A 16,273-nucleotide genomic window follows, 5' to 3' on the forward strand; every position below is an offset into this window, starting at 1 on the left:
GCGTGAGTGTGTGAGAATGTGAGTGTGTTAGTGTGTGTGTCTGAGAGAGAGTGTGTGTGTGTATATGTGAATGTGTATCAGTGTGTGTGTCAGTGTGTAAGTGTGAGAATGTGCATGCCACTATTAAGCAGCTCCTTTCAGAAGACGCAACCTGACACACCGTGTTCCGTCAAGCAGTTGTGCATGAATTCTTGACATGACAGAACAAAGAGAACAGTCCATGCTGTGGGATCAGGGAGGGGACAGGGGCAGGGTGGAGGGGTCAGGCGGGACCCCTCCGTCGGGGGAACAGCTCCGGGTCTTGCTGTGCTGTGGTTCCCTGACTCCAGGCACCTGAGTTCACCGAGGGGCGAAGGTCTGTGAGCGGAGCCTGCAGTCCGTTCCCGCGTGGGCAGCACTGTACCAGTACAGCTCCTGACTTTGACAGTGACCATTACTGTGCAGTGTCCACGTGGGGACAAACCCGGTCAAGTGTACGAGGAATTCTATGGTTTTAATTTATTTATTGCAACTCCTTGTGGATCTCAAATGATAAAACTATTTCAAAAAGGAGAGTCTCCAGCTGCCCCGTTCCTCTGTCCTGCAGAATCCCCTCCTCGTCCGGCGTTGACATCTGTGTCACTTGGTGACGTGCTGCTGTTGATATTTCTCAATTCCTCCTCCTTGAGCTTTAGGCAAGGTCTACAGATTTCCCACTGTGGAGGGACAAGCCAGGCCCCACTCTTCCTCCCTCCCCGGGTGCCCTCCCTTCCGGCTCCCTCCCTGCAGGGTGAGCATCACGTTTGGTTCAGATGAGTACTTAGTGTTGACAATACTGTCGACGTGTGTGTGAATCATAGTCCAAGGAAGAATTAAATAGTGATGACTTTTCCTTTTTTGCATAATTTTTTATCTGTACAATCACAGGCTGATTTGGTTCATTCTTTTCCTTGATTCTCAGTGTGCTCAGCTCTTATTCATTGCGGGAATCTCCAATAGTCATCTAAGTCTCTTTGTGAGACAGTCATTCACACAGTGCATTGGTTAGGAAAGCCCAGCTTCCTGGGAGGTTTGCTGGAGTCTTCTACACGCCTGGTGCTCTCCAGTTACCGGGGCCTCTCCACCCCTGCTGCATTCTGGGTCATCTCACCATCTTGGGTTCACCCTCCAGTTCGATGGAGCACTTCCCTGAATTTTTCCTGAGCACAGGTGTAGGAGGTAAAGTTCCCGAAACTCGAGGCTGTAGAAACATGAACTCATGAATGGGCTGGATACAGAAATCCAGGTTGGAAAGACCCTCCCCGGAGGGTGTTTGAGATATTTCCCCTCATTTACTGGGTCCTGTGTGGCTGTTCTCTCTGGAGCACGCAGTGTCTGCCTCTGTGCCCAGCGTGGGACCTGTCCAGAGAGTGGCCTGCTGGGCACCTGCTCTCCCTGCGCTCCATGGAGCCTTCTCTGAGAACAGCTGGCCTTCCAGTTGGGAAATGTTCTTGGACTCTTCCGTGTGGCGCCCTCTCTGCTCTGTCGTTCCGTGTGGAACCTGGAAGCTGCTCTCCTGGTCCCCCTTTTCCCGTCTTCCACCTCCCGGCCTCTCTCCTCCGAGGCTCCCTCCACGGCGGGCGGTCCCTCCAACCCTCCTCGCCTGCTGTGCTGCTTTGGTCAGAGGCTCACCTTCCGTCCATGCCATCTTTTTTAGCGGCACTCTGGTTTGGGGTTTGTGCCGCAGTCCCTCATCTTTCCATGAAGTGAGCGATTTCCTAAGCCCTGTTCTCCCGACACACTTTCCCATGCACCCCTCATTTGCCTGTTTGGGTCTTCATTCCGTGGGAGACTTCCTTGTTTGTCAGCTGGGACAAGAGTTGGGGCTAGACAGCCACTAGAGACTCAGACCCATGGCTGGGACACGCAGGGGCACCTGTTTCACGTGGCCCCAGCCACAGTGCTGCAGGATTTTGCTTTAGGGTAGTGGAATTCTCTAGAATCCTACCTTTTTCCTGGAAGGTGAAGGTTCTGCCTGGAAAGAACTAGGAGTTGTGTTCAGTGTGCACAGATCACGTGTCCTTGCAGTGAGGTGCCCCAGCTCTCTACTCGACCTGGAGCCCAGGTCAGGTGCCGGGCTCAGGCAGACACCCTGCAGGGAGAGGCAGTCTGTCCGCGGCCCCACAAGTGGACCGCGGCTCTGGCCCTCTTTATTCTCGTCCTCAGAGCCAGCTGGTACCCGGTTCCCGAGGCTGGGGCTGCCCTTCTAAGGAAGAGCCAGGGCCCCTCCCCACCTGGAACTGGACAGGAGGCACCTGGCTCCCTGGTCTGCTCAGGTCTCCTCCCCTCCCCTCCCCCACCTAGAACTGGACAGGAGGCACCTGGCTCCATGGTCTGCAGCAGGTCTCCTCCCCTCCCCCTCCCTGTCCTCCACCTAGAACTGGACAGGAGGCACCTGGCTCCCTGGTCTGCTCAGGTCTCCTCCCCTCCCCTCCCCCACCTAGAACTGGACAGGAGGCACCTGGCTCCCTGGTCTGCAGCAGGTCTCCTCTCCTCCCCTCCCCCTCCCCCTCCCCCTCCCCACCTAGAACTGGACAGGAGGCACCTGGCTCCCTGGTCTGCTCAGTCTCCTGCCTCCCCCTCCCCACCTAGAACTGCACAGGAGGCACCTGGCTCCCTGGTCTGCTGCAGGTCTCCTGCCTCCCGCTCCACCCCAGTCCCTCGTCCCCATGGCCACCATCCGGGGCGTTTTGTATCACCAACTGTTGAAAACATGGCCAAGAGGAAAAGGAGCCGTGTGGCGGCTTTGGGGAGTGGGCTCCTCTGGAAAGGCCCGTCTAGTGCTGCAGCTCTTTCCCGTCTCCATCCGCAGGGCCAAGGTGAAGAAGGGGGTGAACATCCTGAGCGCCTGGACCAGCGAGCCCCGGCAGTGGGACGTGAAGCAGGAGGTGGGGAACGGCGGGAAGCACGCCACCGCCACCGTGGCCTGCCAGCGCCTGGGCTCGCGCAACAGGTAAGCGCCCTGAGCTGCCCGGCCCAGCCTCCTGGAGGCTCCGGGCCTGGCCTCCACCTGCACACGCAGCCTTGAACCCGGGGCAGCGGGCGCACTGTGCTGCGCTGAGTGCCTGAGCCGTCCGGCCTCCCCAGTTCACAGGCCTGGGCTGGGTGGCCCTGGAGATCAGAGGGCCTGTGGCAAGGTGCGGTTCCTGCACAGAGGGTCAGGCCTCGTCTTCAGCGAGCGGGAATTGAAGCAAGCAGCTGGGAGAGGAGTGTGCCCAGTGAGATTCCCTACTGGATTCACGCCTAAAACAGTCATTTTCTGATAATAAAAGCCTCACATCTCTTCTCATGACATCAGGGAAACAGGAGGAAAAGAGAAGTCAGGTCCCAGTGCCCTACTGTCCCCGGGGGAGGGCACTGCTTCCAGGGTCTTTCACAGATATAAGCTCCACAGAGAGCAAACGTGCAGTGACTTGTTTATGTTACAAATTTAGAAACATTATATACATACAGATGTTACAGGTGCTTTTACTTTCTCTTCTATTAGAAAAATTTTTTCTTGACTTTATTTCTTAAAAATAATTTTAATGGCTTCATAATATTCCCTCCTGGGTATTGAACATATTGTAAATAAGCAAGCTGTGTTGTTTAGCATTTAGGTTGTGTTCCAGGTCATTCTCATAGATAATGCCTAGCACTGAAGCATAAAAGTTGTCCGTTTCTGTTGGAAAAAGACAGGGTGAAGGAGGCCTTTCTTCTTTTCATCACGAATATTACGTTTCATCCTGTGGCAGTAATAGAGGGAGTATTTATTTATTTTTATTGCCTCGGATCTATCTAAAGAGGTGGCCTTCTATTAATATCAAATCTCTGTAGTGATTACCTCCCGTGGAAAGAGGCTGGTAGCGTTCAGTCTGGATTCAAATATTTCATTTAAAATATTTAAAATATCAGATTGATATTTTGTATTTTCTAAATGGAAAAAAAAAACTTATGCATTCTGTATGTTACCTTCAATAAAATTGCTTAGTGATGAGAGAATAATAATTTGCAAGCTTGGATGACTTGGCATTCCTTTATTATTTAGAAAAACTCTAAGTTTAGCATCCCTGCTGTTTCCATTGAAACTTTCAAGTTGTAATTAGTTCAATAAAACATGGGCACTGAAGCTGACTCAGTTTCCCTCAGTAGCTGAAATTCGCAAGTTCACATCATTTGCGTTGGGAATGCTACTGTCTCCCAAGGTTTATGTTTCTTCTTTTATTTCTGCATAATTTGTGTTCCTTGTACTTATTAATGGAGTTCTGTGTGATATTTCAACATACTTACATATAGAGTTGTTGTGGGGCACAACTTAAGAACAGACCGATCACCACTGAGAAGTCCAAATCTGAGTCTTTATTAAGCCGGTCGGCTGACTGTCTCACACAACGCCCCAAAAACAGTTACTGGGAGAACAGCCCCAAGCATAGGGTTGCAGGGGTTTTTATACCATAAATCAGTACATCAATCATAAGTGTCTATTGCTATGATTCAAAATCACAAACTAACATCCTGGGATCTAAAATCACTAGCAGAGGGGGACGTGGGTCAAAATGACCTCACTCAGGTACAAACTAAAGAATGGTCACTAACATCTAGACAATCGCTGTTGACATCACTGTTGACATAGTACAGGGCTTAGGAGAATGGGAACCAAAAAGAGAACAATTTTTCATTCTATGAGAATTGCCACTTCATCATTTTGTGTTGTCAAACAAGTCACGCTAAGCAGCTGTTGATGGGTACAGAGGCGGAGTTCCCATGGGAGAAGCATTTCCTACGTGACGTGGAGTAAAATGGAGTCTGTGTAGTCATTGCCCACATAGCCTGGCCTGTAACGTTTCCAAATGTCAACCTGTCGCAGAGTGTACACATTTGGCTTCTTAGTATCAAAAACCTGTACTCACTTTTAGGATTCCTGATACCCTCAGTGAATTTTCCTGGAGTGATTGGTATTAGGGGAGAAACCTTCCTTGCTAGGCACCTTTTCTTAGGGGAACATGGCCGAGCCGCACCACGCCCCACTGCCCTTGGTTCATACGTGCTCTGCTCCGTCAGTCACGTCCCCTTCTCACAGGCTTTCCACCTTGGGTCCTGCGCAGTTCGTGGGTTCAACACCAGTCCACCCCACCAGGGCCTCTGGAAGGTTCCAGTACATCTGGGTGTGAGGGTGGGACTGGAAAGTACGGCCCAAAGAAACGTGTGCCAGGGCCCCTTGGTATAAGCAGGATATCAAGGCAAAAATCAGATCTCCTGAATCTGATATTTGCACATAAAGTGTAATTAACCCACGAGCTCAGCACTGATCACGCCAATAAAGGTGAACGTGTTTGTTAGGAGTCACTTTGTGAAGGTCAGAAGTAGAACGAGCGTCCTCGAGCGGGAGGTGAGTTCTGCAGAGTCCCCAGCAGCCCTGGCCTGGGCCCCGGTGCCAGGGTGCCGGCCAGGAGGGTGGACTCTACACCTTTTCCCCGGGTCCTGTGCTTCCGAATGCTCCTGCCTCGCCGAGCGCCCCAGGCCTGCGTGGCCTCCCTCGCTTCAAGGGCTGGAATGGGGCGGGCCGAGCCGGCGTGGGGAGGCTGGAGGCGCCTGTGTGCTCAGCTTCCCTCCAGTGACGGCCCAGAGACAGCCTTGCCTTAGCAGGAGCGTGGTCAAGGGAGGACCGGCCTCGCCCACTCAGACCATCTGCCCTCGGCGGACTGAAGCGCTGCTGCACCCTCACATCGGCGAGCATCCTCAGATGCACAACTGGTGACCCCGTCTTCATGACGAGGAAGAAGAGTTTAGCCAAAGGAGATCTCCCGAGGCCACGGGACCGGAAGCCCGAGCCACAGCCGGTACTGGCCTGAAATCACGCCGCACGGAGTCCACTCGGACCACCTCACCCTTAAGAGGTTTTCCAAGATCAACTTTAAATGACTTTGGATTTAAAAATGCGCTTTCATTTATAGTAATAATGTCCTGGAAATGATGCAGGGGAGGGGCTGTTATTTTTTTCTAACTTGCAAGCACGCAGCCAGGAGCCTTATCTCCCAGGACAGAGACCCTCTCCGTCGCTGGGTCCTCCCTCGGGCAGCACTGCAGAAAATACCACTCCAAAGCAGACCACGGGAGGGACGATGCTTCAGGACAATGGGGACGTGGCTTCACTAGCGGGTCCCTGCCTGCCTGTGGGGTGGCCCACGTCTTCATCCTCATGTCCCGTTGCTGACACCAATCAGCACAGACGGATCCTCCTATGGTGCTGGAGGTCTGAAGGAAAATTGGGCATCTGTGGGCGACCGTCCAGGTGTCAGCAGGGCTACGTTCCCTCGGGGGGCCCAGGGGATGGGCCTCTTGTCTTCTGAGCCCCTGACCCTCGGCAGTGGTTGCTTTCCCACCCTCAAGCCACCCTCAGCCGTTCAAGGTGCTTCTCAGGTGGCGTCTCTACCCCCGCCCCCTCCCCACTTCTCTGACTTCCTGCCTCCTGCATTCATGTGCTGGTGCCCCGTGGCCACATAGGCTGGATGGTCAGGATCATCCCCCTTTTCAAAACCCTCAAGCTCAGGTCCCTCTGCCTCGGAAGGTGACATGGGCACAGTTTCCAGGATCAGCTGTGGCTCACATGCCTGTGACGCTCCTCTTGTAGTGTGGCACCTGTGGCCTCTGTCAGTCCCGAGTCCTGCAGCGCCCGGCAGGGCCGCCTCGGGCTCCAGGCTCAGGTCAGTTGCTGCGCCTTCTGGTGCCCGGGCACGTCTGTGCAGCTGGGGGGACGACACTAGATCTGCACTGTGCCATGCTGTCGTGGGCACTGGACCTGCCGGGTTGGCCCAGCAGGTGCAGAGCTGCCATCAGGGACTCTGGTTTCGAGGATGAGGTTGGCTCGATCGACTACCTGAGATCCTGTTGGCATGGAGCTCCTGTTTCGGGTCCTGAAAGGTGTCTCTGGAGACTTGACGAGGCTCTGCCACCCGCTTCCAAACTATGCTCCACGCCTAACTAAAAAGAGCGCTGGGATAGGTGAGCCCAGCTTCAAAGTGTGCCCGGCCTCTCCCCATAGCAACTCCTGGGCCCCGGGACCCAGAGCTTCGCACATCCGATGTTGGGGGCAGACGTGGGAGCCCTGCTCTGAGCCAGCGGACAGCCAGTGGTGAAGTGTGCTTGCTCTCCGTGCTTCAGGCTCTCCGCGTGGCTCTCGTCTGCAAGTTTCAAACAGGGCCCTTGAATGGGCGCGGGGGCTGGGCTGGAGCTGTGTGGTTGAGGGGTGCTGCCACGTGGATGATTCCTAAAGTTCCCAAGCTTGAGGCTAAGTGAACTGATGTCCCTGCACCCAGCTGGGTGGATCTGTGGGTTTCATGAGCCGCAGCAAAACCAGAGTTTGAGCGACAGCATTCTAGATACAATGTTTCCAGTTAGTCCTGCTGCCCGTGCCTCCCTGTTGTCTATACCTGGCCTCCCTTGGTTTTTCCTGGGTTCGTAGGGAGCTGCTGCATCTGTCAGCTGGCACCACCATAATGCTGTGTTAAAGGGAGAAAAGGTACTACCGGAATCTCAAGGATCTGAAGTCTCACAGCCCCAGCAAGCCTCACCCCTGCTTCGGGAGCTGCCGATGGACCCCAGCTGCTGCTGTGGGCCTCCCAGGCTGGCAGGGCTGCCCCTACCATGTTCCCAGGACAGCTGGCCACCTCCTGACGGCCACATCATGTCCAGTGACTGCCGTGGGCCAAAGTCGGCAGGTGGGACGTGCCCTCCACAGGCAGTGGGCAGGGGTGAGGACTTGCTCTGTGCGACGTTCCTCCCTCTCAGCAGCACTAAAGTCTGCTGGGCTCAGGAGAGCCCCCTGCTCTGGAAAGTTCCTGGACTGTTTCCACCCCTGAGAAAACCTGCAGTTCCCCTTTCTCTCGATGTCCACCAAGCGCGCTGTGCCTGCAGGTCAGTACTAACAAGCTCAGGTAGGGAATTCAGGAAGGAGAAATTGAAGCTGTCCCAGTGCAACTGGGCACCACATGGCGGCCAGCATGGTGCCAGGTATGACCTCAGCTAACTGAGGAGCGTGCTTCTGCCACCTGCCAAAGTGCGTGTGGGCTCCAGGGCTCCGGGGTCCCTTTTGCCCACTCTTGCAGGTGCTGAGGGAGCCAGGGGTTCTTGGTCGCCTGGGGCTGCTCTGCCAGTGAAGGCCAGGTGTGGTGTACAAAGCCCAGCTCTGTCCCTAGTTGCAGATGCTGTTAGTTATTTCCCTCTCTCCTTCCCTACCAGCTTCTCCTGGGGTGGAGGGATCTTCCACAGTCAGTTACTTGCAGATGACTCCGCATCTTGGAGCTGCTTCTGTTGGACCCTGAGAGTCGCAGAGACAGGCGAGGCCTTTGCTTCCTCCCTGCTGAAGTGTCCTCGGGAGGATGACTCGGAGAGGGAGCTGGTCAGGACTGACCGTCTCTCATAGCCTGGACCCTCCCCGAGGCTGTGGGCTTCTGGTCCCAAAGTCGCCTGCCATGAGCCTCAGATCCAGGGGGACAGCTCGCACCCAGTCCACACGGCCACCAAACTGTGTCGCCTGTACCTTCCAGTCCCCTGGACCAGCCCTTCAGTAGTCTGAGCACCTGGGCCATCAGGCAAAATCAGCTAGCAGCCTCCGAGAGCGGTCTCCATGTTTACAGGGCGCGAGGCCAGCAGAGCCAGTGACATCTGTCCAGACCACCCCTTGGCTCAAGTGCGTGGTGCGTAAGGAGTGCCTCCGGCCACAGGGAGAGCGGGTGGCGACCAGCGGGCGTGCGTTTGAGTGTGGGGGCACATTTCTTGTCCTTTCTGTGTCCTTCCTGACAGAACATCTCCCCGTGCCCTTTCACCTCCCTCGCCCTTCCAAGTCTTTGTTCAAACCTAAGTGTCGGCTGGTCTCAGCAGCTGGGGCTCAGTGAGGGCAGACACTCCTGAGGCCTGTGCAGCTGACCTTGCAGAGGCAGGAGGAGGCACTGCCTGCTCCCCTGATTCATTCCGAGGCTGCACCTTTATCTGGAGAGTGCTTCTGCACCCAGCGTCCCTGACCCTTCTGCAACTCCGTCCATCCCTTCAGGGCAAACGCCCACAGGAGGTGTTTCTTTAAACTGCAGCATCTTCTGAAGTTAACAGGCCACCTCTTGTTGAAGCCCTGAGGCTGAGCCTGCCTGGTGCGTCCCGGAACCTGCTGCTTTGGACTCTCACATACCGAACACCTTTACTTAAAGTGGTGGCTTCTTGCCTTTTAAAAGCTTTCGTCTTGGCTTTATTATTAAAACGTTACTGTTAAAATCTCTTTTCTGAAGCAAGCTGACTCTCCTTAAAGTAGAGACTTAAATAAGGGTAATACTCTGCATATCTCAGAGCCTGACAGCCTCAGAATAGCACCCTGTATGTTTCCTCGTGTCTGGCGTTTTGCAAATGCTCTCTGGTCCTTATTTCAGTTCATCTTCCTGACAGCCACCTGAACTGAGCAGTCCCTGGGTCGGGCAAGCAAAGACAAGGATGCAGGGCCAAGAGAGACGGTGCCCAACAGAATAGATGTGAAAATGATTAAAATGCTTTATCTTTAACGTAGTTTTAATGTCAACGAATAAACGGGGGGAATTCCTATCAGTTGCACAAATTAAAGGAAAATCCAGTGCAGCATCAGGTGCCTGTTGAAGGCCCACTCATGGGCCCGAGCCGGGAAGGGCTTGCTTGTCCAGGTGGCCGCAGGTTAGCCAATGTCCGAGAGTTGCTGAACGTGGGCTGGCTCGGACCGCGGCTTCTGTGGCTCCTTTATCTTTTGTTTGACCTATTTTCTTCAACATCCTATCTTACTTTGCCATCGTTCTGAGGTGAGGGGTTCTGGTGGGTGCTTCCAGGGGTCCCGGGAATATCCCGAGTCCAACTCGGTGCCCTTCCTAATCTTGTCACATACACCCATTGAAGTGAGCACAAAGCCAAAAGCCAGTGGCCACACCTGTACAGCAGCCGAGGGACAAGGCTGGAAGCTGTGAGTGGCAGGCGGAAGCAGAGGGCCGGAAGTCCACAGGTCCCCTCCGCCCCACACAGCCTTGGGTCCACAGACCCAGGACTGTCTTTAGGATGGCCAGGAGACATTCTTCTGAACTCATCTTAAAGCTTCTGGAAGAATCTGAAAGGGACGCACTTTTGTCTTTGTGATCAGCCTTTCACATGCCGCTTATGACCCTTTGGAAAGCAATTCCCAGGGCCTTCAAAGGGTGCCCTACAGCTTCCGGAGCCTTCTCTTGGGGAAGCACGGTCCTGTGTTGCCAGTTCTCTGGATTTTTCTAGAGCAGCTGAAAAATCTCCCAATGTGTAAACATTTTAAAGATCACTGTGCAGATCAAACTAAAGGATGATTGATTGTTCAGGAAATTTCTCATCAGTAAGTCAGTCCTGGGCCAGGGGGCCAGTTTCAGCCAAAATAAAGCCCATTTTCTTCAGGAGGTGGATTGTGTCTCGCTCGCATGGAGTTTGCAGCAAGAACCTCCTTGGAGCTGGGCTCTGTGCCGCTTTGGAGGGATTTATAAATAGGGCCAGCCACCCCAAGGATCCTCCTCGACAGACCAAGCCACAGCCACCTTTGTTTCCAGAAGTTGTGGGCATGCGTCTGACTCTGGCCCCCAGCCCGTCTTCCCACAGCTCGAGTGGAGAGCCAGCCCTACTCAGGATCCTGCCTGTGGCACGGTGTGCCCGCCTGCCTGCCCCCCTGGGGCAGCTGTGAACCAGCTGGCATTCTCTAGGTGTTCTGGGGGAGGCCTGCTGGGGTCCATGTGCTCCCACTGGATGCCAGTCGATGCCCGCCCGGTCTCCCCCTCCCTGGAATGGAGGCAGCTGCGGCGACCCCAGCTCCCTTAATCCAAGAGCATCAAGCTTCAGGGACTCCGCCGCACAGGAGAAACCTAAATCAGGCAGGTAATAAAGCGAGAAGGGCTTTCGGAAAGCAAAAATCATCGAAAATGGTAACTAAAATGCCCATTAGTATTCATGGAAGCAGTCCCTGCGCACACCTCTTAACCACACTCTGTTTTTGAAGAATTCTGGAATATGACCGGGCTCGTAGCTGCTTGATGTAAACTGTTCCAGAAGAGCTTAGGGGAGTGACATGCTACGATGATCCGCTTTCCCCTGAAGGAAGTCATCCAGACCCCTTCCTCTCCGTAAGACGTACTTGAAAACAGCGAATAACCTCAAATGAAAATGTCCCCATCAGTAGCATAAGGTCACATTTTGCATTATTAAAGGAAGAGCCCAAATCCATAGCAGGCTCCTGTAAGCCCCGGAAGCAGGTCATGTGTTGACATATGAACTGGTGGCTCTCCATGAGATCTTCTCTCTTTTCGCTGCAAGCCTGGGTCAGGCCTTGGGGTCCTGGGCTCTGTGGCAGAGTTCAGAGCCGAGACGGTGAGGCCGTTGGTGTTTCCTGTCACTTCTAGAAGCTGAAGCCTCCAACAGAACTTGCTGGAGACACCTGAGGGTGCAGGAGGGACAGGAAAGGGAGCCCGTGAGGGAGCCTAAGAAGAGCTTCTCCTGAGACCCACAGCCAGGCAGGCATCTCAGGCCCGGAGCTGAGGTCTGACAAGGTCACAGGGTGGCCTTCCTGGCCTGGTGCTGTACACACCACTTGGTTCACATCCTGTCAAGACCGCCGAGGGTGGAGGGAATTGACGTCCCTGAGGAAATCAGGATGCTTCCACAGAGAGGGAAGCCATGCCAGGAGGGAAGCTTCTCAGTGGGTGGTGCCAGCGGTCTTCAGTACCTGAGCACGGGCTCCCTCGGTGCTGCGCGGTGCATGTCAGCACGGTCCGTTTTCGTGGAGACCACTGCCCGCCACGGTCGCGTTTTTCAAAAGTAGTTCCAGTGGACACACTATCAATGTCCTCTGCCCACATGCCCCTCTGGAATCTCTAAGGCGTGGCATCTCTGCCTCCTCCCCTTGAGCCCAGGTGGGCCTTTGTGACTAGCTGAAGATAGTGTCCGGCAGCAGGGACACCATGCAAGGTCCAAAGCTGGGTCACCAGAGGGCTCTGAGCTGGCTTCTGAGGCCACCACCTTGTGAGGAAGCCCAACTATGCAAAATCCCCAAGGAGGACCTCTTGCCTTATGAAGAGAGAGCCATGTCCAGCCTTCACCCTGCTCCAGCCTCTGTCCCATCCACAGCCACCATCAGACGTGACTGCAAGGGAGACCTAAGCCAAAACTCCCAGCCAAGCCCTTCCAGAACGCTCGATTCACGGACACCGTGAGAGACAACAGTGACTGTTTCTGTTTGATGCTGCTGAGTTTGGGGGGATCTGTGACATAACGGGGAACACAAAGGGTTAAACCACTCACCAAAGTCACGGGGCCACAGAGGGCCAGAGTGGATCCTGTGGCCCTCCTCGTCGGAGCCTGAGCACCCCAGGGCGAGGAAGAGATCCCTGAGCAGAGATGCGGAGGGCCGTCTCCTCATGCCCTTCCCGACGCCCAGCGCCACCTCTGGAAGTTTTCTTCTGCGCTCTGAGGCCCGAGCCTCGTGGGCGGATGAACATAGCCAAGATGGGGCTATGTTTTCTTCATGCCCGTGACAGTCTGGCACACAGTTCCCAGTCGAAACTGAAAATGTACAAAGTGAACACCTCGCAGCGTTTCCCTGCAGTGACTTGCTGCATGGAGTGAACACGTCACTCACGCTCTCGCCAGAGCCGTAATTAACTTTAAGGGAAGGCTGTGGACCCCCTGTTCTGGCCTCTGACGGGAGCTGGTGCATTTCGGAACCAGTGACCTTGCCTCGGAGACCCTGGCTTGCTAATTGGCTTTCAGTAGAGACCAACCCTGAAATGGTGCCTCCATTCCTGGTGCCCAGGGAGCCAGCTGGGTACCAAGGAAGGGCTGTGGGGGGAACTTCCTAAAGCCCCCCCAAGGCCCTGTGTGCTTCGGGGGACCTGTTGTGAATCCTCCTGGCCACCAGCCAACCACCATGAGATGCTGGTTTTACTCACCCTGTCTAAATCCTTTCAAAAATTCCAGGGCCTGGTTGAGTGGGTGGGTCCCTCTCAGACTGACTAATCTTCATGAGAAATGCAGACAGCGGTGGAAACAAGCAGCTTCCTCTTTTAAAACTTAATGAGCATTTTTTGCTCACATGACAACTGTGTTCCCAAGCATCCATAAAGCAATATGGTGCCCCAAAGAGCAGTGTGGCCACCTCGAGCCAGCCGGCCCTGGGTTCAAGTCTCAGCTCTGCTACCTGGACACTGTGAGATCTGGTTTTCTCCCCCCGCCCCCAGATTATTCTGTCTCCTTGAGTCTCACATGAAAATGAGATGCTAAACGGTACTAGAGTCTGTGGTGGAACACTTTTCATGACTGATTCAGTGTGTGCGAAGAGCCCACAGAGGGCCAGCCGTTTTCCACGGAGCATGTTCTCCATAAGTCCTTCCTGACCTTTTTTACAGGGTTCCAGAATTCCCTGCATCCTACTGTGACCCCAGCACCCTTGGTCACTGGTGGCATCTGTCAATCAGTGAGACCCACTGCCCTGCTGACCGCCACCCATCCCCGCATCCCACCGGAGCTCCATTGGGCTTGCCAGCCACTCCTGTCCTGCATGCATGTCCTCTGAGCTCCTGCTTCTACCTCAGTTCCAGTCTCTGGGCGGCTCTGGCCTTGGCACCCGCCCTCAGGGCAGCCTGAAGGTCCAGGGGAGGGCTGCGCTCAGCCAGAGGAAAGTCAGGAGCAGGTGTGCTCCTGTGGTTGGGATGCCTGTCCCTTCGACTGTTAATAAGCCACCCTGGAGGGTCAGCCAAGGCTTGCTGCAATTTGTCACTTAACTGAGGAAGGTCTTCATCTTTTATCATTCTTTAGTCTCGATGTATTTGCAGGGTGTAAGCAATACATTGATGCCGTTCCAGATTCAACATGTACACGCACCTCTGTGCAAATGTCTCTCCCTGACCCGCGGCCACCCTGCTCCTCCCCAGGGACCACCAGTGTTTGCAGTTAGTCACGGCCTTTTCCAAACATGCTCCGAGTCTGTGCAGACACACACACACACACACACACACACACACACACACACACACGCTGCCTTCAAACACATTGCTTCCTTTCTGCTTCACCTAATAACGTATCCTGCAGTTTTTCCGTATCAGAACGTGAGGTTCTTGTCTTGATTTTTAGGTTTTACATGTGGATCACACAAGCCCCCTGTTGATTGGCATTAGCTTTGTGCTGGAAGGGCTGTTTTCACTGACCTTGTCCAAATGGTCTTTGGACCATTGTGGTTTTATCCGTGAATTAAATTCCGGAAGTGGACCAGCCAGGCAAAGGCACGGGCCCTGCTGGACTTCACAGACACCGTGTGCTGCCCTGCGAGGCTGCTCGGGCCTGGGCACGGCCACGCTCCCGGCACATCACTACCAAGCCACGTGACCCTTTGGGACTCATTTTTATTTGCTCACAAATGGCTCGGTTACTGAGTAGCCTGAGATCATAACGCGCCAGGAGAGCTAAAGCCGCGGTTTCCCAGGTTTTCATAGACTCCCGCGGGCGCTCAGGGTGCCCGTGAGCCGGGACCCGCAGGTTCCCGGCACCAGTCTCGGATCTGCAGCTGTCCGTGAGCATCCCCAGCGTGTGGGCTCCGTGTTAGTTCTTCTCTAAATCCTCCCTGCATCTCCATCTGCTTCTCCTCCTCCTCCCAACCCCACGGTTTCTTCTCAAAATGGTCTGAGTGTTCTCTCAGCCACAAATCGGGTCGTGGCGCTTCCTGTTGGCTCAGTCCTACCAGCTCTCGGCCATGGCCTCTAGGGTCCTGCGTGACCCAGCTACACGCACGTTCCTGACTTGCCCTCACCCCTCTACCGGGCCCTCTTCTCCACACTGGCCTGTCCCTCCAGAGTCAGGCTTGCCCCTGCCCCAGGGCCTCTGCTTCTGCTCTCCCTCAGGCTGGACCCTGCCTGGCTGGACCATTCTGAGTTTAAGTCTCGGTCCACTTGTCAAAATCTCAAAAAGAACAGGGTGACCACCACACAGTCGCCTGCTTCGTTTCCTTCCAAGAACTCAGCCAAGGGATGAATGATCTCGTTTATTTGTTCACCATCTGGGCCTCGTGTAGCTGGACGTGCTCCTCTCCTCTGCCTGAGGGTGTCTAATGCTTCGTTCGGTGTCTGGCTCAGAGAAGGGACAGGAAACTCGCTGGGTGAGTGAACGCAGGACTCATCTCTGCAACTGCCGCAGCGAGGTGTCTCCTCTCCCATCCACAGAGGAAGGTGCAGGACGGGAAGGTCCTCGTGTGGGCAGAGTGAGGAATGTCTGTCGAGTGACAAAGGACGGGACGGCACTGTCATGATACACAGAGTTAGAGCACGCTGTCCTCTCACACGGGTGAGGAAAAGGCCCAGAGAGTCCCAGGGCGGGGACGGGCGTCCTGGAACCCATGCTGGGAAGTGGGGACGGGAACCACCCCACTCCTGCGCCCCTGCTCCCGACCAGCTCCCATGGTGCCACCGACTCAGCAGCTGTGAAGGAGGCAGGGAACCCTCATCCACTCCGACAAGGGAAGTACCGAGCCATCTCCTGCCTGCCGGATGAGGATCTGCAGGCCAAAGGGAGGTTTTCCTAAGGCATGCTGGGAAGAGCCCCGCTGCCCAGGCAAGCTTGGGAGCTGCGAGCCATAGGGACTAGACTGTCGCTTCACCTTCACCTCTTGTGCTGGGGGCCACTCAGGACTCAGGCCCACGGGGAGCAGACTCTTCCCCCACGTGCTCGGGTATTAGTCTCCATGGCTGGACATGAGCACCTGTGTGGCCCTCGTGAGGTGCCTCTCGTGACACAGCCAGGCTGGAAGGTCTCCAGCGAGACCTGGATCTGTGCACATGTGTTCGTCAACCCAGTGTGTACCGCGTGCCGGCCCCGCGCTGGGAATAGCAAAGCCGATAAGGCAAACGTGTTCCTCAGATGGAAGATGATCAGCTGAGCCCATGAGAAATGCTCAGCTGCAAGTCTGCTGCGTGCACCAGGAAGAGCGCGTGGTTTACAAAGCCCAAGACTCAGGCGTGGGTCCGCCCCTGGCAGAAGAAGCCTTGTCTCAAGGGGTGTAATTGAAGAGAATGGCTTCGGCCGTGGAGGAGGCCAGGGTGGCTCGGTGCCGGCTGCAGTGCCATCGGAAGCCCAGGCTCCTCTCCTGGGCTCAGGAACCAGAGGGGAGGCTGCCCCATAACTTGACCCAACATCCGCCAGCTCACAGCCCAGTGATGGGAAGCTGGGGAGCACAGGAGGGCAGGGGAGCCAGCCTGTGGGGGAAAAGCTTCTGTCC

The 16,273-nt window shown here is 55.1% G+C and overlaps 1 protein-coding gene across 1 annotated transcript in view; it reads left to right on the top strand.

Annotated features, from left to right (window-relative positions):
• Tmem132c (transmembrane protein 132C) overlaps positions 1–16,273 on the top strand; it is a 263,247-nt gene that overhangs the window by 169,002 nt on the left and 77,972 nt on the right. Inside the window, 1 exon segment of the mRNA XM_047561338.1 lies at positions 2,831–2,971. Coding sequence (XP_047417294.1) covers positions 2,831–2,971 — 141 coding nt within the window.

This window comes from Sciurus carolinensis, chromosome 8 (genome assembly GCF_902686445.1).
Source record: "Sciurus carolinensis chromosome 8, mSciCar1.2, whole genome shotgun sequence".
In the NCBI taxonomy this organism is placed as follows: domain Eukaryota; kingdom Metazoa; phylum Chordata; class Mammalia; order Rodentia; family Sciuridae; genus Sciurus; species Sciurus carolinensis.